The sequence below is a fragment of the Lasiodiplodia theobromae genome, assembly GCF_012971845.1.
Source record: "Lasiodiplodia theobromae strain AM2As chromosome Unknown scaffold_2, whole genome shotgun sequence".
Taxonomy (NCBI): domain Eukaryota; kingdom Fungi; phylum Ascomycota; class Dothideomycetes; order Botryosphaeriales; family Botryosphaeriaceae; genus Lasiodiplodia; species Lasiodiplodia theobromae.
Genome location: NW_023336495.1, coordinates 1113469 through 1138392, shown reverse-complemented (window position 1 = coordinate 1138392; position 24924 = coordinate 1113469). Strand labels below are relative to the sequence as shown.

Below are 24924 nucleotides of genomic sequence, written 5' to 3'. Positions count from 1 at the left end.
CCCACGCCTGCACATGCCATGATACACGCCTGAGAGCGACACCAGCCTCGACACACCTCCACCAGCGCGCTCCGCAGCGCGTGCGACTCCAGGCCGGATGCCGATGCGACCAGCGCCTGTACAGACTAGCTACCGCATCCGCACGCCCTCGATCCCCCCCAGTCCGCGAAGCGCCGTCTCGTGGCCCGCCGCCGACGACCTGCAACCGCTCCCGAACACACCAGACATTTCCGGCCGCCTGGCCTCCGGGCGGTGATCCTCAGTGTGCTCGTGTCACCGAAGGAAGCAAGTAAGACTTGGCGTTTCACCGTCAGCTCCCAGCTCCCGGCCGCAGCGCGGTAATAATAGCCTCGCACCCCGCAGCCCATCATCGCCCTGACGATGTCTGGCTTTCGCGCCGTCAACACCACCTTGACCGTCCCGGAGCCGCCGCCCGGCCACTCGGGCGAGGAGACGACCCCGACCACGCCGCGCCCGAACAAGCTCTTCGGCGCCGACCACCACCACCTCCACCACCACCCTCACGACCAGCGTCAACTCGACGAGCAGTCGGCAAAGACGCCTACCCGCGACAGCTTCAGCGGCCTGGCCGGCCAGCGCCCGCTGCCCGCAGACCCCTCGGCCGCTGCCCCGGAGTCCAAGAAGCAGGCCCGCAACAGCACGCTGCGCCGCGGCAACTCGGACAACTCGACCCGCTCCGGCGACAACCAGGATGTTGTGATGGACGACGAGGATGGCCACGCCGCCTCCGAGAACGAGAGCGTCAACAGCGACAACCGGCCGACCAAGAAGAAAAAGGGCCAGCGCTTCTTCTGCACAGACTTCCCTCCTTGTCAGCTGAGCTTTACCAGAAGCGAACATCTGGCCAGGCACATCAGGTACGTCGCACGCGTCACACCCTCAGCCACCGCGCGCCACTGACAGGATTCCAGAAAGCACACCGGCGAGCGGCCGTTTCAGTGCCACTGCAATCGCCGCTTCTCGCGCTTGGACAATCTTCGTCAGCATGCCCAGACCGTCCACGTAAACGAGGACATCCCCGGTGATTCCCTAGCGGCAACCGGCACGAGATTCCAGCGTCAGATCCGAACGGATCGCGTGCGCCCTCCTAACAGCCGCTCTCGCGCCTCGACCATTAGTAGCGGAGGCGCGCATAGTAGAGGGCACAGCCGGAATCTGTCGGCTTCTAGCATTGCTTCGACCAGTTCGAATACAAGCGACCGAGATGACGTCCGCCGACGGCCCGCTCCGCTCGCCATGGCAGGCGACGGAGCTGCGCGAGCACGGCTGACGCTAGACACATACAATCCTGGTGGTCAGTATCCCGCCCTCGGCAGCCAGTCGCCAAGTGGATTCAGTACGCCAACATCAGCAACGTTTTCACCCGCAACAGGTAGTCCAGGTCCTCGATATCCCTCCGGCATCGATTCCCCCGCCTCAACCGCACAGAGGCCAGTCACGTGGGCCGGCCACGTTCCTGGGCGTCGCTTGTCCGTCCCTTCAGGCAGCGGGAACCCGTTCCAGGGACCTCCCGGCACCAACTACCCACCTCCCTACATCAGCCCGCTGACGTCGTCCACCCCCTCCAACTACTCCAACACCGGAAGCTTCCTCAACAGTCCCACCGGCTCGACTTTCTCCAGCGATTCCCGACGCGAGTCCGTCAGCTCCGATGCTGATTGGCGGAGAAGAACATGGCACCCCGGGACGTACTCTGCCCTGACTCCCAGACCGGCCACGAGCGGCCTGAGCTACTACCAGACTCCAGATGCGCCACAACCATCCTTCTCATCCCAGCCTGCCGCCAACCAGCCCGCCTCGAGTCAAGTAACCCGTCTTCCCGGGATAGAGTCGTTCGACCACGCGCCGCCGCCGCCGTCGCTCACCACCCAGCGCCCATCGAGTCCGATGCAGGTCGACCAGCCGAACCGGCCGGCAGCGATGGAACCCTCGACGCCGAACGTTCGCGAGCACAGGGGTCATCACCACCACCACAGCTCTCTGGATCTTTCGCTACAAAGAGGAATTCACAAACTAGACATTACAAACTCAACACCACCACGAGAACCCGGCTCGTGGTTTAGCTTTGGAAGCAGTAGAGATCAAGGGCAATCCCAGAGGCCGACAACAGCTCCGCACCCGACCTTTTCGGCGAACCGCGCCGCTCCTCCACCTCCGCTAACTCACCTCAGCCGGCCTTCAACGGGAGGCGAGTCAAGTCACAGCTCGCAGGATCCCACGCAACCGACGACACCACGCAGGAACAAACGACAAGCCTGGTACATGGGGCCGCTTCAACACGCTCCCCAGCACCAGCAACAGGTCCAGCAACACGCCTACAGGAACCAAAGAACTTCTCCGGAGGACTCTAGTAGCAGCGAAGGCGTGCCCACGCCGTCGACATCGTCACTGGGCGAGTATTACCCGGTGATTGTGCAGAACAACGGAAACGTGGAGGAGCGGCCATCCAGCATGCACATGGAGGACCCCGCGAAGTTCACCTTTCCCCAGCCGCCGCAGGCAGCGAACGAGCGCCCCCCGACGCATCCGGGATACCACTTTGGAACCCAGCCACCCTATGCGCACGGACAAACGGCAACGGCATTCGGCGGTCACCAGCAGGGCCAAAACGGACCCGGCGACATGAGAAGGTTGGAGGCTCTCGTGGCGGTTGCCACGGGCGAACGTCCCACGAACCGGGCCTGATAGAACTAAAAACACGGCTTCGCACTCGTCTGAGCCCCGGATATGATCATTTCTCGCAAACCGCTCTTACCCCTCGCTCCTCTCCAAAGAACGCTCGCCGAAACTCACGATCCGACATGACGTAACGAAACGTACCATTTCACGATTTTTTCTCCTGTTATGAGACGACGAAGAAATCCATCATTGGTGCGCAATGTGATACCCATGAGAGAGGATGGCTTTGTCGAATTTCTTAGCTGTTTTTTTACTGTGCTTTTTGTGTTTCCATCGCTCTATCTACTGCTAGCATGCGCTTGTTACGGTTGCATTTCTTTGGTATTTTGGGGGTTTCCCGTTTCACAAGGGTTGCATCGAGGTGGCAAGTACGTTATCCACCGCGTGCTTGCTTCAGCAAGGGTTTCTTGCACTGGGCGGATGAATGTGTCCCGATGGGCTTCTTTTATCTTCTTTTGTTCGATGCGTTCGATTATACACGATTTTCTCTTCTACTTTCCCAGCTACTCCTTCGTTCGTCTCTTTCACGGCTTGGCGCTGTTTGCTTTTTTGGATTTGGAGTACCTCTTGTGGCTCTCTACAATTCTTCTCCCCTTATCCGCTACCTCCAGATTGCTCGTCGTTAGCCAACTCTCCGCTTTGTCATTGTGTTGCTACTCTCGCGCGCGCGTCTCTGCAATATTCTTGAGATGGGAGGTTTTAATGTCGGCGACTTGGCGGTTAGCGTTCTGGGGGGGGGAGGCATACAGTCTTTTTCGCTTCTTCCTCTTCATATACAAATGTTGACAGACATGTTTCCTCTTCTCTTTGGATATTCTTGACATAGCTTCTCGACGAAGGCAATGGATGCGATCACGTGTCAGGTACCGGGCGCGGAGATGCGAGCTGAGGGCAGTGAGGCTCGTACGATGGGAATGACGGTGTGTCTGTGTGTTTGATCGACGTATGACGCGCCGGCCCCGTTCTCCAAACGACTCGACAACAGCGAAGCCTCCACCACGCGGTCGGGTTCTTGCGGTGAAGATCCTTCGGCTACGTCCGTCCGGCTTTCTGCGTGTTGAGGGTGGAGACGCGTGTGTTGTGTAAGATCGCCGCCACCACCGACGCCCGCTCGACTCGTCCCTTCGCCTCACGCTTCGTGCTCCCCCTCCACCCGGCCTTCGGGATCTTCGGCTGTTTGCGGCATTGTGTGTTTGCGGCGCGGGTGCCTGTCCCTGTCTCACCTCATACGCATAATGGCTGCCGGAGTCTGAATTATGCAGTGCTTACACGCTTACACGCTTACTACGGTTTCGTGTGTCTTGGCCCGCTCATAGCGGCCGTTCTTATTTTTGCAGAGGCTACGGCGGTTGCAGCAGCGAAACAAACAAAAAAAAAAGTGGGCGGGGACGAGGACGAGACGGACCTCTCCACCTGATCGAAGATCATGATCGGCTTCGTCGTCGTTGCTTTCATCACATAGTCGGTGAGACAAGAGCGAGGCAGAAGGGAGCTACCAAGACTGGATGGGCGGTGGGATTTTTTTTGGTACCATCAACCCTGGCGGTTCCCTTCTTAAGTGGGGACCTCGTTCGCCGGAACCCCCACAAGTTTGGCGCCCATCACAACGCATCGACAACAAACAAACACTGTTGTCCTCGTGATGCGTGCCATGCTCCGCCTCGCCTAGGACAGGAACCATCGTGAGGCGTCGCGAGCGAGGCTTAGCTGTGGGTTCTGTTGTTGCCCCGGGCCCTGGCTTGTCCGCTTCGGTTTGTTGGGCTGCTTTTCTTCACGCACACCCACCCACCTGTTCTGTCACATCACCACAGCCGCCGCTTTGCCAATGGCGCTTGCCGTGTGCGTGCGCGTGCATGCGCTGTGGGTCTCTCTTCCCTGGCGCAGATCCGTCTCACGACTCGTGTGTTCTCTTTTTACGTGCAGACATGCATCATGATCAGTGGGAACGAGAGCGATGATGTGGACAACACACGCCATCTTTTTTGGTTTTCGGTTCCTGTTCTAACCTGTTGCGGCACCTCCCGCATTTTTTTTCCCAGCATCTCTCCATCCAAGGTTGCGGTCATCGGCAGGGAAAAAAAGGGTCAGACGACCCAGCCAGCGCATACACACATATACGAAACGGTCCCCCGTCCCATCGGTGCGGTTCGCCGTAGCCGCGGAATATCACCGTTTTTACTTCTTCCAAGGAAGAAGAAGGGAAATTATTCCGTTGACGCAAAACAAGGCGCCGCCACATCCTCGTTTGTAGAGGGGAGGTGAAGAAGAGAGCAAGAGTAGGCTATAGCTCCGGGAACACCCGCGCTCCATTCTCTCCGTCCCCGGCCGCTGGTGCGGGGGCCATGGGTCGAGAACACTTGACAACAGATTACCAGCGGCGAGAAGGGCGAGGAGAAGCACAGAACAACGTGCACACTTCGATCATGCATCTGACGTCGTCGTGATCATGCAGAGAGATCATCCCATGCAGCCCCGGGCGAGGCCATCAGACTTGTATGCAGTGATGTATATACGGCGGGGCTCAGCCCGGAGCGAGCACGGGCTCGGTTCTGGTGCCATCTCTTCACCCAAGTATCTCCCTTTTTTTGGCTTCATGCGTACTTCAAATGCTCTGCTTCGCTGCACGGTAAACTGTAAGAGAGTCGAGTCTTCCCAATTCGGCTGGTCGGAGCCACCGCAGCTTACCTACTCGGGTAGTTGGGAGTCTTCATTTGGATGTCGTGGAGTTTTACTTTTGCATCAGGAATTCACTTCGACTTCCACGCAGGAAGAGTGCAGTATCCTTCACGATATACAGTCTCCTGCAACCCACTGTGGTCCTAGCTGGCCCCCCCTCCTCCATTAGTCATGACCGGCCGCCATGGGAAAGTTCGGGGCCCATCAATGCGGGGAGGAGGGGTCGAATCAGTCATGAATCGTCGAGGGAGTGGCGGTCATCTTGTTGCCCGTGACGATCCTGATGCTCCCGAGCAGGTTGATCCAGAGCGGTCGCCGGGCGGCCTGTGTGTGTGCGCGCGCGCGCGTGTGCGCGTGTGGCTCTCACGTTCCCTCTTGCTCACATGAACCTGACACATGCTTCGCGCTAAGTGATAACTCTATCTCAACTCAAGTGAGAACTGTGCGGGCAGGATGGGGAACACGAGCTAGAAAAGAAGCCGAGGGAGAGACAAGCCACGCGTATGAGGGGGGCTTATTATTCCTCCTGTACCAATTCGTGTTGAGATGATCGCCGTAGCGGTTGCCTATACCATATACAGTGGTCTTTTATAGACCTTGCTATTTTCTCAGCACCTTCTGGAAGTTCGCCAGCTATGTGCGGCTTGAATCTGAATAATGCAAAGAGCATTTTCATTTATACAGCAAAAGACGAAGCGCGTGGCTGGCACATCGAATGTGAAGCTCAATCACCAAGAGCTCCCCGATAGCACTATATCGATCGCGGCGTGTTCGAAAAAAGAAGTCTTTTACTGACCATACTACCAATGACAAAAACTTCAAATTACCGTGTTCTAAGCAGTATACAATCACATGCTGAAAAATAAAATGTCACTTTTCTTTCCTCCATCGGGCGAGACTACCAGCTATTCGCCTGAAAAAAACGCCAATCCATGCAGAAATACATGCCCCGACCTCTGCAGATCTTCACATGCCTCGTACGAAGAAAGCCCTTCAACTCGCACGCTACAAAGTGACTCGCCGAAACCATGGGCCAAACGCCGCACTAGTCGCACCTCTCCCGCACGCGCTCACCAACCCCTCCTCCGACCTCTAGCCTCGTGGCCCTTCTCCTTCCGCCTCTCCTTACCCCTCTCCCTCTTGCGCCTCTTCTCCCGTTCCGCCCGCTCGGGCTCCGCCACGCGATCCAACGCGCGCTTGACCCTCCTTCCCTCCCTCCTCTGCTTCACGCCCTCGCGCACCTTGTTCATCACCTGCAAGTATTCGCTGGTGCCCAGCTTCTTCTGCAGCAGGCCCATGACCTCGGTCGCCGTGTTGCTCAGGCCCTTCTGCGCCTCGTTGAAGTCCTCGTCCAAGCTCTGCGGCGGCGGGATGGACGGGTCGGTCAAGTTGTGCAGGGGCAGGAGGATGGTCGGCAGCGACGGTTCGAGAGCGGTCGCGGGCAGCGCATTGCACAGAGCCGCCAGCAGCGTCATGGACGCCGTCTTGGGGAACAGCGCGGGCGCCCGAGTGGTGGCGGGATCGCGGCGCAGGATGAGGGAGAGGCGCGTGAAGAGATAATGCAGAGCGGTGATCCGGGCCGGGGTGGTTGCCTGCTTATCAGGGACAGCGGCCTCGTCGTCTTCGCCATCGTCGTCAGAGTCGGATGACGACGATTCCTCGCCGGCCTCCTTGAGCGCGCCTTCGTCGGCCGCGCTGCGCGTCTTCCACTCGAGCCCGTTGACGCCGAAGCAGCGGCCCAGGAAGACGAGGTTTCGCACCGCCTGCGTTGCGAGCTCCTCGCCGACGCCTGGAACGCGCAGAATGCGCAGGCTGGCGCTCGTCAGGTCGAGCATGTCGTCAGCGGCCAGCTGCAGGCCACCCGAACCGGCGAGCGGAATCTCGGCGTATCCGTCAGCTGCGTTGTGGCTGGCAAAGTCGGCAAAGTAAAGGCCGATGAGGCGCGCGGCTGAGAGCTTGACCCACGCATGCGGATACGTGAGGCAGCCGCGGACGGTGGTCCAGATCGGCTGCGAGCTGACGGCAAACGTCGTCGACGGCAAGAGCTTGCACAGCTTCGCGAACGCCTGCAATGAGTAGTAGATCAACTCCCAATCGCCCTCTTCCTTCCGCTCGCGTGCTTCGTCGATCAGGTCGGGAACCTGGCGCAAGACGTACTTTGTCTCCTTAGCGTGCCCTTCCTTCACCTCGAAGTACAGTGTGAAGCATTGGATGGCCAGGCGGCGCTTCAGGCTCTGGTCCTCCTGCTCCAGCCATGTCTTCATGATGTTGACAAACTTCTTGGTGCGCTCAGCGTCGGCCCTCTCAAACACCTTCTTCAACAAGAGACCAGCCATCTCTCTGCACTCCTTGTCCTCATCGTTGACTAGACGAAGGACGAGCGGCGCGAACAGATTGTCCGCAATTTCCTGGGCGAGCTCGTCGCCGAGCTTGGACATGAGGAGGTTTATTGCCTCCATGACGGACTGTCGACCTTCCTTGTACTTGTAGTCCAAGTTCTTGACGAGGAAGGCAATCTGTTTCGACAGACGCTCTTTGCTCTGCGGGTAGTCCATCAAGAACTGGAAGTACACTCCGCGCGACAAGTCCCGGGCCGTCCTGGTCTGATTGGTGACCATGACCGAGGCGACCGTGTCGAGGATCTCGTAAACCTCGACGATGACAATCTTGCGTGCCAAAACGGATTTGAGGAAGTTGAACGTCACTCCCTGACGATCCGGTTCTTCCAAGTCGTTCCGAACCTTCTTCAGTAGGTAAGCGACGTCCTTTTCCTTGATCGACGTGTTGCGACGCTCGCGCAGGACGGCTGAGATGAGCTTGAGACATGCTTGGGCTAGCTCCGTGTTGGTGTCCTTTTCGCCGCGGATGATGCGCACAGCCTCTGAGACATAGACCGGGGCATCTTTGTCAATTTGTTCCAAGGGGACCTTGATCACGGAGCTCAGCAAGCGGACCGCCGACATCTGGATCTCTTCTTGGCCGGAAACGATGGCATCGCCGATGACGGGCATGAAACCTGCCAAGTTCGAGGGCGTTCTGAGCTCCTCGTGCTTCGAGAGAACGAAACGCATGACGTCTAGAGAGAATCGGATAAGCTTGTGGATTTGTGAGCTGGTTGCTCCCCTGTTCGGGTTCTTGTTCGCCGCCTTCATGTTGATCAGGTAGCGGCGGGTGCGGTAATCTTCCTCCTCCTTGTTCCTCGTCGAGTCGGCGTTACTCTTGTAGACCTCTTGGATCAGCTGGTAACAGAAGACCAAGATCTCGCGGTCATGGATGGCTTCGTTGTGCATGATGCCGAGCCCCATACGGCGCAGCAGCTCGTCGATCTTCTTGACCATCTTGATATCCAGCTTCTCCAGCAGCAACGACCTGATCGGATCGACGAGGTGAATGAGGTGCTTGATCGTCGTGGTCTTGGCAACGAGCTCCATCGAGTCGAAGCTCTTGCTGCTCTTGACTTCTTTCATCTTGCTGATGTACTCTTCGGCATCCTTTTCCTGGCCGGTCACGCCGAAAATGTCGTCCATTACGACCGAGACGATATCATTCAGGCAGTAATCGAGCTCGCCAGGCTTGAACGTTGGCGTCATGGCGACGAGGATCGAGTGTACAGTGAAAGACAGAACGTGGAGCTGGTATCCGCGCTGAAGAGCAGTGCAGAGAGCCTTGAGCAGGAAACCAAAGTACTCGGGCCCGATGAGTGCCGAAATGTCCGCCAAGGTACTCCGTGTCATGTCACGAGCCTGTTGATCTCTACTGCGTAAAATGGCACATATGTCCATTAGCACCGCCGGCAGGCGGTCCGCGAACTCCGTCGCCGGTAGAAGACGCAAAAGCTTGACGACGATGACGGCGACGGGCACACGCAAGCTGACGGTGGACTCATCTTTATTATGGATGTACGCGACCAGCGGCGGGAGCAGGTTGTTTGTCAGATCCGTCGACAGCTTCTCCTTGCTGGGCATCGTTCGCGCGAGGCCGACCTTTTTGAGCTTCTCCGCAGACGTTTCTTCAGGACTGTCCGCATCAACCATCTCTTCGTCAGCCGCGTCAGCGATCCGTGGCGCGGAAACGAGTCCCTTAGCCTCGGCTGCCTTGCTCAGGCTATCGATGAAGACGCCCAGGAGCTTGATGGTTGTCTTGTCCATTTCGCCCTGGCTGTATCGGCGCAGCAGAGCTCGGTACTGCGGCCATTCCAGCCACAGCGCCAGGAGACCAATGGTTTTGGTTGTTTCGCCAGCAAGGTTGGCGGCGCCGCTATCATCTTCATCTCGGTCGAAGATGAAGTGCTCGATGAGGGGAATGAAAATGTGGCTGATGTTGGCACTCGAGATCTTGCTCGCCTCGTCCGCCAACCGGCGCATCGCACGGAGGCGGCGATGTTGCTGAATATGCAAGATATTGCTGAAGATTGACGCTTCGTCATCGTCCCCGACGAGCAAGACGTGCATGTCGCTGACGACGGGCCAGGAAGGGAAGAACCTGACAATCTGGGCCAGTACCGAAAGGTACTCGACCCGCACGAGTTCGGATTTCTCCCGAACGCCATTTTGGATGCCTGGAATGACTGCCGCCGTGATGAGCTGCTGGAAGTCTTCCTGTTCCTTGTTGCCGTCTCTCGCAGCAGCTTCCACGAATCTTCTCAGAGCGTAGGAGGCGTTGATCCGAAGCATGAGCTCTTCCTGTTCTTTGATGTAGAAAAGCATATTGTAGACCAACGGCAGCCACTGCTTGATCGTGAAAGCCTGGTATCGCTCTTCGTTGATCTTGTAGTAGGCCTTGGATCGCCGGTCGAAGTCGGGTTCGTCCAACCTGCTCTCCGAAAAGGAATTGAGATCGGTAGCGAGGTTGGAGACTTCGGAAAGGCTCGAATCGGTTTGTGCGAGATCGTTCAAGATATTGCAAAGCAAGCCGCGACTTTTCCGATCTTGGAAGTAGCTGAAAAGCGAGCAGATGGCCCGGTAGATCTCCCGTGTTAGCTCGGCATCGGCGTCCAACCCGCACTGAGGAAGGAAACTATGCAAAATGCTGAGGAGGTCTCCCTTCGTCCTCGGGCTGACCCTTCTCGTCGGTTGTTGCAGGAGGAAGAGGGAAATGCGAATCATGGATTCCGATTCGACGGAGCCGGCGACAAAAGGAGCAAGTCGCGAAACCGTCGACACGCCAGTATCGAGAAGCTCCTTGCTAGGGCTGCCTTGGAGCTCGCGGCCGATCGCGCTCAAGATATGCGCAGACTTTGGTCTGAGTATGTGATCCCGAACGAATACAGGGCTACCCTCTGACGGCTCATCGACGTCCATGGAATCCGCCTCGGCAAGGGCAATGACATTCATGAGGATGTCCCGCAGCACAAAAAGCTTCACCTGCTCCTTGGCGAAATTGAGCTCGAGGCAGTCGACGGCTTTGTCCAGGAGAGCGCCGTTGTATTTCACAAGGAAGGGTGCGGTCTGGGGAAACTTGCTCCACGCCGAGAAGAGTCGAAGTATGCCGGACACCGATTGCGCCGTTTCGACCGCCAACTTCTCCAGCCTTGGCTCTACAAGCTCGTGAAGGATGGTCGGAATGTATTCTGCCCACCTTTCAAACTCTGCGCAGTGTGCAAACAGACCATTCAAGCAGTGGAAGCCGACTTGTCGGATGGAGTTCAGGAGGGACAGTCCCGACGCCTCTTTCTGGTCTGCTTGTGAAAGCTTGCTCGACTCTCTGGAAGCAGCGACCAGACAATACAGGACCGGGTCGACGAGTTGCACGGCGAAGGGACCCATCTGCGTGCCAAGGGTATCGAGCATGTCTTCCAGCATGTTCAAGAGACCGAACTGCTTCCGCGCGTCCATCAGATTCGAGTCGAATGGCTCCTCCCGTAGCCTGCTTTCCTCGGTCAAGGAAACGTTGGCCAGAGGGCCCAGCGCGATGTCGAGAAACTGGCGAATCTCATCGTCACCAAACTTGGACAGCGCGATGAAAACTGCCTTTCGCCTCGATTCTTGGCCGCGCTTTCCGCTGCTGGTGCCAGCGCGCGCAACGACCTTGCCGTACAGCAAACGCAGGATTACCGGCATGACTTCAGGACGGTCCTCATCCTTCATGGAATCATCGTCCTGACCGAGGTCCAGGAAGACGGAAATCTGCTCTCTGAATCTCGCGTCGTCCAAGATGTTCATCAAATTTTCTTCGTAACGATTGATGCTGCGGGTTTTCCAGGTCAGGATTGCCTTCAAGGCCGACTTCTGAATCTCCACATCTCCGTTTCCAAGCAGCGTCAGCAGAGCAGAGTAAACGTCTGCGGCCTTGTAAAGGACCTTTGGGTTCGTGAATTTCGTGAAAAGTCCCAGCATCGCCTTTTGGTCTTTGCGGGCCCATCTGGACTGGTCGTTTTCGTCGTCGTGCACAGGTTCTTTGCCGTCACCTGGAACGTCTTCGCTAACGTTTGCATTGCCAGTAGCCCATCGGAGGAGTGTGGGGACAAGCGACCGAGATTTCTTCTCAGCAACCTGGGGAATGGCGTTGAGGACCTTCAGCGCTTGCGACCGGCTCTGACCTGTGATGAACACGACTTCCTTGTGCTCGTTCCTGAAGTTCTGGACGAGGCGTTCCGCAGCGTCTTCCAACAATCCCAAGGTTTGTCTCGCGATGTTCGACAAATGCATGATGTTAGTACACTCAAACTCATTTACCGCAGTCGTGCTGGGTTCCTTTTCGGGAGATTCCAGCGTTGACGGATCTTGAGGAGGCACGTCTTCGAGCCATTTGAAAGCCAGCTCCGACACCACCGTCTCGCCTTCCTTTGTCTCACACATCTCCTTCAAGGCACTGCACGAATCCTCCCAGACTTGTGTATAGTTGACATAGAGAAGACCGAAGCAAAAGGTAGGGATTGCACGGGCGATCCAGGAGTCATCAACCGCATTCTTATAGCCCACAGCGAGACGACGGATATTCATAGACACCGTTCGTGCGGTCTGGATACTGATGGGGGTGCTTTCGATCAGTATGGCTGTGGAGAGAAGATCGGATTCGGTACCGTCATGTTTGAGGGTGTAGATGAGCTGCAGAATTTCCAGACTCGAGGCACGGAGATCATGCGACGGCGAGCCGAGAGATTCGATGGCCGCATCGACCAGGGTCTCGACGTGATTCTCTGACATGTCGAGGCCTTTGGAGTGAATCTTTAGATATCGCAGGATCGCTTCGGCGAACTTTGGATACCGGTTGAGATTCGCTGACGCCGAGCACAACGAAGCCCACAACGCCTTGTCTTCCGACTTTTCGTTCTGGTTCTCCGCGACGTACTTGAAGCCGGCACCTACGCCTAACTTTGCCTCGGGCGCGAGGTCATTCAAATCTGCGTCGAGAGAGCCGGAGAGAAGGTCGTAGAGATGCTTGTACATTTCCGCTTCGGTCGCTGGATCGACTGATGATAGTCGGACAATATCGAGGTAAGCATTGCAGAGAGCCACGTCGCCCTCGACAACAGCCTGAGCAGGAGTCGCGCCCGCTAGCTTCTTGAATGAATTGATTATGCTCTCCTGCCATGCTTGGGGGCACGTGAGAGGAGAATTCTGAGCACTTTTGAAGCAACCTCGTCCAGCGAGGCGGGGAAGCAATATTGCAAGCCCTTGCTCTTCCTGTCTCCATCTCGAGACGATAAATCTGAAATAAATCAGCACAGCGCATGTGGGGAAGGGGAAAACGTCTTACTTTTTAAAATGCGGAAGCAGAATGCTCTGGAACCTGTCCGTTCCGAGTTCAGAAAAGAAATTGCAGAAATAAAGAAAAGACTGCTGCCAAGAGCCGCTCGAAATGGTATCCAGGATGCGTAGATGCGGGATGGCGACGTCCATAGGGCAGAGCTGTAGGATCACCGCCAAGGCTGCGAGAACGTCAGAAACAACGGTAGAGTCCGCCGCTGCTATCGTATGTTCCGCAGATGCCACTACATGCGATGTTGTGCGCATGAGAGAGCTCCAATCCGCAACTCTGGTTCCTTTCCTGACGCCGGCCACAGTGAACAAAAGACGCGCAGCATTCTCTAGCATCTGGGTATCCTTGCTTCGGTCGGGAGCGTCTATTTGGTCTAAGACTATTTGTAGAACCGGTCTAAACGTCTCGGAGTTTGTGTGGTGTATGGTGGCCGTGAGAACGCCTTGAACAACGTCCATCGCAGGTCGCTCTCCAGGCACGAGAGAGTCATTTTCCTTGAAAGCCAGCGCCTGCTCAAGCAACACCTTGAGTATGGCTTCCGCACTGGAGTGAAGTCCGTTTTGTATGCCTTTTACGGAGTCCACGAAGAGGCTCATCAACCCCTGCTGGTACTGTGACGCGTCATCCCGTTGCGCTAATGCCTCGAGATCATTCAAAGCGTGGGACACGATGACTTGCAATGGCTCCTTGTCTCTGTGGTACGAAGCGCCGGCTTTCCGGACTAAGAAGCTCATGGATTCGGCGGCGAAGCGGGTAACGAAGCTCTTTTGGTGTTCTTTTCCGAGCAGCGGGGCCATGAGATCGTACAGGGGGCGCAAGTCGGGCACGAGAAGCCGAGAAAGGTACTTGAAAAGCCAGGCCAGACATGTGAAACTCCACTCAATGACTTCAATGTCGGGGTGCTTTGCGGCGACTTGGCACACGGTCTGCACGGCGCGGGCAAAGTACTTTTCGAATCTCACGCCCAGGTCGTGCGCAAAATGCGACACTAAGCTCAGCAGGGGCTCTAGCGACAGCGCATCCCTCTTCTCGATGTAGCGGATCAGCAGATCCATTATGCGGTCGGCATGGTGGAGGATCTGCGGAAGCGACTCGCAGAGCGGGTCGAGCTCGCGGGAAAAGGCATTGAAGTTTTCGGAGAGATTGAGGTCCTTCCATTCCTCGAACGAGTTCTTGAGGTAGGAGGTGGTGTTGGAGAGGTCGTGGTCGTCGACGCGGCGCGTAGTTCGGCGGATGGGATCGATATTAAGCTTCGCGATGCGCTGGGAAAAGGACTCGAAATGGTGCTTGCGGGACGACTCGGTGCCGCCTTTTTTGGGCTTGGAGACCCTGTCGGTCTTCTTGCGCTTGGCCTGCGACACGACGGCCATGGTTGCGCAGGTCTCCAAGGTGCTATGGGAGTGCGGGCAAACAGCGGCGGCGGGAACTGCAGGCGTCAAAAAAGTTATGTCGGGGATTGCACCTGCCTCCGCCGCCCGCTCACCGCCCGGCCCGAGCGTCTTGCGGTGCCAAGCCGGCCGTGCACCTTACCTCTTCCAGCCCTCGCGTCGCCTCCGGTGCGCTACCAAGCTTCACCTCCAACCCAATCTCTCGCCATTCGCCCGCTATTGTTTTCCGAGCCTTTACAGGCACAGCATGGAATACGGCAGCTGAAGCTCGCATTGCAATTCCCTAGCTCCCGCTCGCACCAACGTGAAAAACAACGTCTCACCCACCGCCCTCATGGCCTCGAAAATGTAAGCTCAATTTCTACTCATACGCTTGCTTTGTCTTCTAGCTTATTTCTTGCACAATCCATCCTGCGTTATCCTGCTCAAAACCTAGGTGCAGGTATCTCTAACGGGAACAGCGTGGTCATTGGCGGCGTCAACGGCCAGTTTCCAGAGGTCTTCAAGAAGGTTGCTGGACTGCACGCTAAAAACAATTTCGCATTTGCTATCGTGGCCGGCGATCTCTTCGCTGATCCGCAGGTTGCCACAGCCGAAGATCAGAAGAACGAGGCCGACCTCGTTGCCGGGAAAATCGATATCCCGCTGCCCATCTACTTCGCTCTTGGCTCCAAGTCTCTCCCCGAAAAGGTGACCCACAAGCTCGACGGCTCGAGCGGTGAGCTATGCTCGAATCTCTACTTCCTGGGCAAGCGTAGCACCCTAAAGACCGCCGAAGGAATCCGCATCGTCGCCCTCGGGGGCTCCTTGGATCCCAACATCGCCGCAGGCGTCTCCAAGGACAAGTACCCGCCCTACTATGGAGAAGACGACGCTCGCGCCCTGAAGGGCGCCAACACCGCCGATATACTCGTCACAGGCGAATGGCCCGCCGATGTCCAGACCGGCTCAAAGGTCGAATTGAACGTCGATCCTGCAGGCAAGCCGTCTCAGCAGCAGTGCGTAGCGGACCTTTGCACTACCCTCAAGCCGCGCTACCACTTTTCCACAACGCCGACCGCCTTCTACGAGCGCGAACCATTCTTCCATGTGCCCACCGAAGATGCGGGCGACGGCTACCGTATCACTCGCTTCATTAGCCTCGGATCGTACGGCAACTCCAACAAGGCCAAGTGGATCTATGCCTTCTCCATCGACCCCAAAGCCGCTCCTCCCGTGAGCATTCCTCCCGGTACGACGGCGTCGCCTCTCTCCTTCGTGGGCAAGAAGAGGCCGCAGCCCAGCCAGGAATCCAACTATCGCTTTTCCACGGACGAGGGCCGTCGCAAGCGCGGGAACAAGCGCCAGCGCCCAGCACCCCCGTCGCAAAGCGAGTGCTTCTTCTGCCTGTCGAACCCAACCATCGCCACTCACTTGATCACATCTATCGGCAATGAAGTGTATCTCACCATACCAAAAGGTCCGCTGACTACTACAACTACGTACGCCCCGGACCTGAAGATACCTTGCCACGTCCTCATCATTCCTCTGGCGCATTCGCCGACTATCGCTGCCATCGATGACGAACAAAGCCGCAAAAGCACGTTCGACGAGATGGAGCGCTACCGCAAGGCATTGCAGAAAATGGTCGCAGATACCAGCAACTCCAAACTCGGTGCCGTCACGTGGGAGGTCAGCAGGCTGGGTGGAGTGCACACGCACTGGCAATTTCTCCCCGTGCCGGTCGACCTGATCGAGCGTGGATTGGTGGAGGCGGCATTCAAGGTTCAGGCGCAGAACGAGAGCTACCCTAAGCTCGAAAAGAAGGATGTAGGTGACGGATTCGAGGAGGGCAACGACTTCTTCCGTCTTAAGATTTGGCGCCCCGCGACGGAGGGGTCGGAAGGCACGGAGACGAGTCTGATACTACCGCTCGATGCGTCGTTCCGTTTCGACCTGCAGTTCGGCCGACGGGTGTTGGCCAAGCTGTTGGGATTGGATAGCAGAGTGGACTGGCGCGAGTGCGCACAGACGCACGAGGATGAAGTGGGCGACGCTGAAGCATTCAAAGCCGCCTTTAAGGAGTACGACTTTTCGATTGAGGAGTAGGGCTAAATAAGGTGAGGCGGTGCAGGCTGCCGCGCTTAACGCGAGCTGGCGTGAGGGGAAAGCAGACACGCCAAAAGCACCTGACGTGGCGCTGAGAGTATGTATACCCAATCCCGACGCCAACGCGCATCGACCGATCGACGAACCCTTTGCAATCATGCACGTTTCCTCTCTGTGATATGTAGCAGCCGTGTGGCGATGACGCAGTGCGACGGTGATGAGAAGGCCTCCGCACACGGGCGCCAAATCGAATTCATGGCCGCTCCCATCATACGACACCACGTCGTCGATGGACCCTTAGTGGCACCTGCTCTCGCAACCAGTTAAATTGCATAGCCGTTTCTTGAATGCTTCACTCCACTGCCGTCTCTCCCTTGCTTTCCTCGGTTTCTACAAGTAGTAGTAGCACCCCCTCGGATCCCAACACTATTCACCACACATCAACAATCCAACAAAATGTGCACATCCCCAACCACGGTTTACAGCTGCGGCCACACCAAGCCCGACCACATAATTGAATTCTGCTACGCCGACAACGAGGGCAACTGCAGCCAAATCCACACCCGCTTCGAGCACCTCACACGCAAATGCCCCAGCTGCACGCGCAAGGCGCACGATGAGCTCGAGCGCAAGAGGGGAACGCATGAGGACGAAGACGAGGACGTCGTGCCCATTTCGCTAGCGGCGGGCCCACTGTCCCCGTGCTCGTCGTCCATGTCGCCAGGATCCACGTCTCCATCTTCTTCTCCAAAGGGTGAGCCTACACCTGCAGCAAAATAAGCAGCAGCTAAAGTCGACCAGCAGCTTTCCGCCGCTAAAACCACCGGGGTGAACGTCGTAGCGTCGCCTCGATGAGTGCTCCGCCGATTTGCGAGCGTTACGGTGATGTGATCGGGGCGAAATGCCGCTCTTGCCGCCGCCGACTCTAACGGCCGAGAGCAGCAGACGCCGTTTTATCTTCGCCCTCGTGTCCTGAAAGGGGACTCACCCACCCTCTCTGTCAATTCTCTGTTTGCTGGACACAGAAAGTCGAAGGCGACCCTCGAGATTAAGAGTGAGCCCATCGTGGAGAGGTTGGCGAAGGAGCTACGCACGCGGAACGACCGGCTGTACGAGGGAGATAGCGGCGAAGGAGCTGTAGATGGAATGGGAGATAACTTAGTTGGGCGTTCAAACTTTTCATCTTTTGTCATGATACCTGGCCGAAGCTGCTCGGCCCTGGCGTTACAGGTTGCAGATTTATAGACGAAACTATTGCCTAGCTTGCGCAGAGGCCACAACTGTGATTGCTATCATTTCTAGAACATCAGGTCTGCTGTCATTCCATCGACTTCACACCAGCCCTCCGCGGCATCTTTTGGGTCGAGTGGTTTGCGCTCCGGTGATTTGGATGCAACACTGCCTGAAGACGGCTCGCTTTCCACATCCACTACAGAAGGAGACAAACATCGTATATCAGCGTCCTTTGCCTCCAGAATCACCAGGGACCGGCCTTCTCCCACTGCATTCTCATTTCTTTCGACGTGGAGTACTCTCCACGGTGCCGGCGGATCGATCTCAAAGTCGCATTCGCCGGAGGAGAGACTCAACCGCATATGTGTTAGATGATCAATGAACCTCATTCCTGGACGGCCCTCTGCTTGAGAACTTTGCTGGACGTCTTCATCATCGTCGTCTGTGGAAACTGGCGGTAATGGACGACAGTCCTTCAATTTGAGCAAACGGAGGATCGAGTTTTTGCATTTCGGATAGTACGCGCAATTCCCGTGTTCAGTGAGAATCTGGTCCTGCACGCTGCTGCAGTCATTCTCGTAGACGATGCCTTCACAGAGGTCGATCATTTGCTTGCGCTCGACGCAGCCGCACGAATAGATGGTCTTGTGGCTTATGCACATGGTAAATGATCGAGGCCCGACGCGAGGGGAGGGCAAGAATATCAACCAGGTGGTTCATTCAAGCGCCGTGTCTGCCAAAAAGACGCGTAATAAACGGCCAGGTGTGTTTGCGTGCCGCCAACGCACGAATCTTGACTATCACTTGACAACGTAGCTTCAGATTTGCCACATATAAGTACCGGTCGATTTAGATTCGAAGCTGACGTGTGACACTACAACCCTGTACTGAAGCCACAGCATATTTTAACATGTGCAAGCGCTTCCGGATCGAGTACCGGCCATGCCAGCATTTAGCTTCCTACAACACATGCACCGAGGACCGCAAGGCATCTGGCAACAACCAAGTTCGCGGTGGGCACGAAGTAAAGCGCTTTGATTTTGGGAGCATCTGCCCAAGCTGCTTGAAGAGGCAGAAAGTTCCACCTGCGAAGTGGAAGGTGCGGCGGAGGCGAGACAGTGAGGCAGAACAGGAAGCGGACATTAAGGGACGTCCAGGGAGCAGAGGTGCGGCTTTGGAAAAGAAGCGTAAATCATGGGGAAGGAGGCTTGCTCTACGGCTATTTATGTCATTGGCTTACTTGGTTCTCTAGTAATGTAAGTCTATTCCAGGAGCTCATGGGGTGTTTAGCCTGCGGGCGGCGTTATACCCACATAAAGCCTTCATTATTTGTTTATTATATTTAACATCATAATTTGCTCCTCAACGAAAAAAAAAGTATTTGAACCTAAATATCTAACGGTTTATAAGAATTCTAAAGAAAAGAAAGAGGGAATCTAATTGTTAGCTTAGATTTCTTTTTCTAACAAAATTAAGTCTAAATACAACTACCTTTCTCTCATCAATAATATTTAATACGATAATAAGAGTAAGTAACTAAGAAATAAGTAATATAGACTTTCAATAGTCTACTACAAATTTCTTTTTTCTTCTATTTGAAAGATTTTGGAGGAATAAGAAGAGCAATTTTAAGAAAGCAACAGCTGTTCTTTTTTTTTTTTTTCAATTCTTTCAACGGTTGAGTAAGAGATAAATCTTCGACACTCTTGTTATTATTTAGGCTTCCGATATTGTGTGCAGATGTCTGTATATTGTCGGAAGGCCTTATATATGCGACCCCAATGAACCTCTCCAGCTTGATATTCGCCGCACGGTTTTTGAGTAAAATCAGAGTCACGAGTGGGGAGAAAGCGACCTATCAACCTACCTACCTATGACGTGTGAATCGGCCCGATGTTCCCGCCGCGGACTTCCGACCACGCGCGCAAAACAACTCCGGTCCTAGCTGACTCAAAAAATATAATTCTAGATGCACACAACCACATGCCCACCTTTCCCAATGCCTGCTTCTTCAGGACAGCCACGCCTCTCGCACGCCTCATCCGTAGCCCTGCGCCTCTGCGCACCGCAGCATTCGCCGCAAATATCGCCATCATGAGCGCGCCAGCTGCCACCGAGAACGTAACCACGTCTTGCACCACCGCCGCCACTACCACCATGCCCTGCGAAACCAGCATCCTGCCGGTTGATGCCTCCAAGCTTGGCACAATCACTCTCTCGCACCCCGATCCGGACGCGTTGCTAGAAGACTGGGACATCTCGTGGGCCACGTCCGGCGCCGACATCGCGCGCCTGCAGCAGGCGGCCGCAGAGCTGCAAGACGGCAGCCTCCCCGTCGGCTTCCCTACGGAAACGGTGTACGGGCTGGGCGCCGATGCAACCAACAGCTCCGCCGTGCGCGGCATCTACGCGGCCAAGCAGCGGCCGGCCGACAACCCGCTGATCGTGCACGTCGCCTCGCTGCACCAATTGGGCTCCCTCCTGCGCCCTTCTTCCCCCTCCCCCGCCGCCGATGACGACAAAAAGAACCCCGCGGACCTGATACCCAAAATCTACCACCCCCTCATCCGGCGCTTCTGGCCGGGCCCGCTCACCTTGATCCTGCCGCTGCCCGACGCGCCCTCGTCCACGCCGCTCGCGCCCGAGGTCACGGCCGGCCTGTCGACGTTCGGGGCGCGCATGCCCGGCTCGCTGATTGCGCTGCTGCTCATCCGCCTCGCGGATCGGCCCTTGGCCGCGCCCTCGGCCAACGCGAGCACCAAGCCTAGCCCGACCGCCGCTGAGCACGTCGCCCACGACCTGCGCGGCCGCATCGCCACCATCCTGGACGGCGGCCCCTGCGACGTCGGCGTCGAGAGCACCGTCGTCGATGGCGTCAGCGGCGACACGCCGGTCATCCTGCGGCCCGGCGGCGTAAGCATTGACGAGTTGAGGCAGTGCGAGGGCTGGGAGAACGTGGGCGTGGCCTACAAGGACAAGGCTGAGATGGGTAATGGCGCGGAGAAGGGTGAGGGAAAGGAGGAGGAGGAGACGGGAGAGCCGGTGGCGAAGAAGAGGAAGAAGGAAGCGCCGCGCGCTCCGGGGATGAAGTATCGGCACTATTCGCCAAAGGCGAGGGTAGTGCTGTTCGAGGCGGGCACAGGCGTGCCGAACAAGAATTCTGTAGAGGGTTACAAGAGGGTGGGCACGATCAGGACGAAGAAGTGGTCAAAGGGCTGTGGCCTGCCGCTTGCGCAGCAGCAGAAGGACGATGAAACGGAGGAGCCGAAGGAGCAAGAAGCAGATCAGAAGAGCGCAGCGCCCGCCACAAACGGTACGAAACACAGCCAGCATTTGGGTATTTCCAAAATGCTCGATACGCTCACCATCCGCCCCGTGCCTAAGCCGCAACGGCTAGTCGCAGCGGAGGACGCCGAGCGGGAGATCTGGGAGGTCAACCTCGGCGCCGAGACCAAAGAGATTGCGCGGGGCCTCTTCTCGGCGCTGCGAGAGCTGGATAGAAAGGAAGTCGACGTCATCCTTGTCGAAGGCATCGACGAGAGGGAGGGAGACGTGGCGGCCGCTGTGATGAATCGGCTACGCAAAGCGGCGGAGGTGGAGGTCAAGGGATCATGATGGGCGTTGAGATGTTGTTCGATGCTATACCCGTGAAATTATCTCAGGAGTTGTCATTCGTGAAGTGTCCCAAAAAAAAAAAGCGAAATCATCTTTGGATAGAATGATAGATCAGGAAACCTTTGAGAAGACGTGGAGTAAAAGTACAAGATTAATGCGATCACGATTTCCTAAATGAGAGAGGAGATTTGTCTGCCTTTGAGTAAGTCATGTAGACATGTTAATTCTTACTAGAGGAACGAGTGCTTTGAGAAACGCTGATGTTAACCCTACCTCCTACCTGCGTATAAAGGGGTACTGGAGCCGAAAATTAGCAGGAAGAATTCGACGCCTGTGGGCAGCTGAAGCTATTATCCGGACGTCCATGTGAAATTAAGAATTATACATTCACATCCGGACATGAGTGTTGGAATTATGTAGAGAACGATGGTGTCGATATTTTGAGTCGTACATATTGATTTTTTTTGAGGCCCTTCTTCACTGGCCTGCTCCTATGATTAACCTGATATTTAACCCTGAACTTCAGAGGCATGCTCAGTGAGCCTCTAGAAATTTGTTTCCTTTGAAAATGAAATCAGACAGTGTAGAGTTTGGAAATGCACGGTCCAGCTAGTTCGACCCAGCGCATAGAGTCGATAGTGTTAGCAGTGGATTCCTTGTGGTCGTCTGGCTAAACTCCCGTTTCATTTGTTCCATCCTGGTTGATTCTGCCGAGTGATGCGGTGAAAGTAGTGTGGTGCAAGAGCTAGACGCGGGCGTTTTGATATTGCAGCCGGTCATTGCATGTTCTTCCGTCCTTTCTGTTGGAGGACTGGAAATGACAACGACACCTTTGAGAAAATTGCCTCTTGAAGGTTGAAAACATCAATCAAGACAAATCCTCTCATGCAACGGATTCTACGCCCTTAAGCGTAGCCATTCTCCTTTGTTGGCTGCCTCTGTGACAAGTACGGATCGATTGCGGCTGCTGAATGCCAAGCATCCGCTTTTCGTAGTCCTGGGTTTTACCATGATATACCTGCAGTTCCTTGGTTATCCGCCGTGTTGTTACTAGCATAGTCCAATTCGGCGCGGAGGACCCTGAGTTTAACTTGTGCTTTCATCTCTCTGCCATGCCAATTGATCCGGGCACCACCAGATCGCAAAAATACGCCCTCGGCCTGCTAATAGACTTCATAGAGGGATGTTTTGCGGACTCTTCACTAGGAAGAGTCTGTGTTTTTGCTTACTGGCGCCTTGCTCCCCCCTTTCTGTTTTCCTTCCTTGATCACTTTCTCTTCCTCGCGAGCCGAAATACTTGATTTGAAATGTGGATTGTAGGTCGTGATGGGGATATCAATGAGTTTCCGAGGAACAGTGCCAGCGATTCTGGGCTCATCCAAAAGCGCCAGCCTCAAACGACGCCTGGTTTACCGACGTTGCTCTCGTCAGCAATGTAATCCAGTGGCCAGTGAAGGTAATCTCTCCATTCTGGATCTATTTGCTCGGCGATTGCTTGCACACAACGCTGCCCACGGTCACCCAGCCACCAGAAATTGGAATGGTTGTGGAAGACGATGCACCAGTGAGCGAGGAATATCAGCGCTGCCGGATGCCTCTGGCGGATGAGAAAGATGAATTCCGGGAAAATGCGGATGGGCCAGATGAGGAGAAGACCAGGCTCGCGGTCGGGTGGTTGAACCATGATTTGGCGGAAACAGTTGCTCAGAGCGGCAACTGATTGCAATAATGTTCTACGAATGGCCGGGTCGAAAGAGTCGTGCAGTGCGATGGCCTTGAGCGTATCGAAACGATCCTGAATGCCGAGATCGTCGAGCGGGAGCAAGTCGGTCGATTCAAAAGGAATAAAGGGCCCTAATCTTTCAGGGACGAGCATGGCCGAGATGGGGCCCTGGGCGACCCAGACGTAGGATGTTTTCAAGATCTCATTGACACCTCGCATGAGCATGAAGACTTCACAGGTGTCGTCGATTGGATCCGAGAGGCGGGGATCTGACGGGAACGGCAGCGAAGCACAGCGCAGCATTACCGTCAAGCTAGACAGAGTGTACAGCTCGTCACAATTCTCCGGCGTGATGGTCGGTAGCGTCAGGCGGAATCCGCTGATGGCCCGGTTCTGGTGGTTGGTGGAAATGACGAGCCACTTGGCACGCTGGTCCAGATAAAGATGGGCAAGATGCAGGGCGGCCACGCCAAGGATGCCGTGCATGACGGCTTTGCTCGCGTAGCCCACACGTGGGTACGAGACCTGGTAGCATCGACGTATGCTGTCCATTTCGGACATGGTCAAAGCGGTGTACGTCGAAAAATGATGGAGCAGCTGCAAGTCGCGCTGCCAGTCCATGACGGCAACGCTGTCAGTGAAGCGGCCCATTATATCACGCTCGTGGATGGCGCGCGACAGCATGTTGAACGGATTCTGGTCCGAGGCCGGTTGCTGGCTTGGCCAGTTGAGTACAGGCGTGTCATTCTTGCTGGACTCTGACGATTGCGATTTGCTGCTGGATGGTATCGACTTTAGTCGCTCCCGGTCCGACTGCTATGTATATGGCGTCAGTCGCTCTTCACCCTGGCTGCGCATTGAGATGGTCTGGTCCCTGTGGTTGGTGAGGCGGAAGGATGCCTCGGCGCAAAAGCGCGGGTGCGAGTACGAGCGAGAGAAAAAGCCGGGAATAATGAATTATATCCGAGCCAGGGAGGCGCGCTCGTGAAGACATTGATGGGCGCGAGAAAGGCCAGCTCAAGGGCGCGGCCTGGACACGCTGCCGGCCGCAGGCCAGCGGAGCGGGCGCGGGCAAAGGCTGGAAGGACTTACATTCGAGAAGACGATGCTCTGAGTGCCGGAGGTCGTGGGGCTGTCGCCAGAGGCATGGGAAGTGGACGACGAAGCCTGGGGCAGCGGCGGGGGAGGGGCATCCTGCAGGGTGAGACTGCACTCGACGCCGTGCCTGGCGCAGTGATTACAGGGCCGCTGCTCGTCGCACTGGAGGCACCGGGGGCATCAGCGGCAGCTCTCAAGCGCGTCGTACGATGCTGGAGACGCCGGAGGTGGGAGAAGATGGACGGCCAACAACACCAACCTTTACGCGCCGCCGCTTGCACTGCACACATCCGTTTCGGCTCTTCTTGTGCCCTGCTCGAGACTGTCAACGCGTTACGCGAAGGTCAAAAGGCGCCGTGAACAGCCGCGGCCGCCACCCTTTTCCCCCTACCTAAGCGAGGCATTTTCGCTCCAGCGCCGGCGGCCGTGAGCTTGCTGGCGCGGACGAGTCGATGGTCGGAATGGCGCTGGGCCGCTGCTGCTGGGTCGGCGGAGTCGATGGGAGGCGGCCCGCTGCCGGTGCGCTGCTCCGCCGGGTGAGAAGGGAGTCGCTGTTGTTGGAGCGCCTAATGACAGTGCCACATTCGTTCGGCTAGGTAGGTTTGCTGCCCGTTATCCCATCCTCGACGCTTGGCCCTGGCCGGCTGCCGAGAACAGCGAACACCACGTCCTTTACATATGGCCGGGCCAGCGCGGCACAAC

General features: G+C 56.3%; 6 protein-coding genes across 6 annotated transcripts; 4 read left to right on the top strand and 2 right to left on the bottom strand.

The window, feature by feature from the left end:
• Positions 1 to 381: 381 nt before the first annotated feature.
• LTHEOB_870 (Zinc finger C2H2-type protein) lies at positions 382 to 2706 on the top strand (the record flags this gene model as incomplete). Its single annotated transcript, XM_035518206.1, has 3 exons — positions 382 to 878; positions 933 to 1078; positions 1394 to 2706. 3 exons carry the CDS (start codon positions 382 to 384, stop codon positions 2704 to 2706), a joined length of 1956 nt encoding a protein of 651 aa, XP_035369629.1.
• A 3740-nt stretch (positions 2707 to 6446) lies between these two features.
• Positions 6447 to 14447, bottom strand: LTHEOB_869 (Down-regulated-in-metastasis protein; the record flags this gene model as incomplete). The annotated part of the gene is made up of 16 exons (XM_035518194.1): positions 6447 to 7517; positions 7563 to 7716; positions 7768 to 7937; positions 7992 to 8042; positions 8118 to 8228; positions 8304 to 8392; positions 8444 to 9132; positions 9187 to 10379; positions 10437 to 10617; positions 10660 to 10905; positions 10954 to 11053; positions 11099 to 11369; positions 11430 to 11954; positions 12051 to 12910; positions 12956 to 13026; positions 13075 to 14447. 16 exons carry the CDS (start codon positions 14445 to 14447, stop codon positions 6447 to 6449), a joined length of 7155 nt encoding a protein of 2384 aa, XP_035369628.1.
• A 352-nt stretch (positions 14448 to 14799) lies between these two features.
• On the top strand, positions 14800 to 16553 carry LTHEOB_868 (uncharacterized protein; the record flags this gene model as incomplete). Its single annotated transcript, XM_035518183.1, has 2 exons — positions 14800 to 14813; positions 14927 to 16553. 2 exons carry the CDS (start codon positions 14800 to 14802, stop codon positions 16551 to 16553), a joined length of 1641 nt encoding a protein of 546 aa, XP_035369627.1.
• A 456-nt stretch (positions 16554 to 17009) lies between these two features.
• Positions 17010 to 17333, top strand: LTHEOB_867 (Spry domain-containing protein; the record flags this gene model as incomplete). Its single annotated transcript, XM_035518172.1, has 1 exon — positions 17010 to 17333. One exon carries the CDS (start codon positions 17010 to 17012, stop codon positions 17331 to 17333), a length of 324 nt encoding a protein of 107 aa, XP_035369626.1.
• A 2547-nt stretch (positions 17334 to 19880) lies between these two features.
• LTHEOB_866 (Translation initiation protein) lies at positions 19881 to 21401 on the top strand (the record flags this gene model as incomplete). The annotated part of the gene is made up of 1 exon (XM_035518161.1): positions 19881 to 21401. One exon carries the CDS (start codon positions 19881 to 19883, stop codon positions 21399 to 21401), a length of 1521 nt encoding a protein of 506 aa, XP_035369625.1.
• A 1393-nt stretch (positions 21402 to 22794) lies between these two features.
• On the bottom strand, positions 22795 to 23808 carry LTHEOB_865 (C6 zinc finger domain-containing protein; the record flags this gene model as incomplete). The annotated part of the gene is made up of 1 exon (XM_035518150.1): positions 22795 to 23808. The coding sequence occupies one exon, from the start codon at positions 23806 to 23808 to the stop codon at positions 22795 to 22797; it is 1014 nt and encodes a 337-aa protein (XP_035369624.1).
• Between the last annotated feature and the right edge of the window lie 1116 nt (positions 23809 to 24924).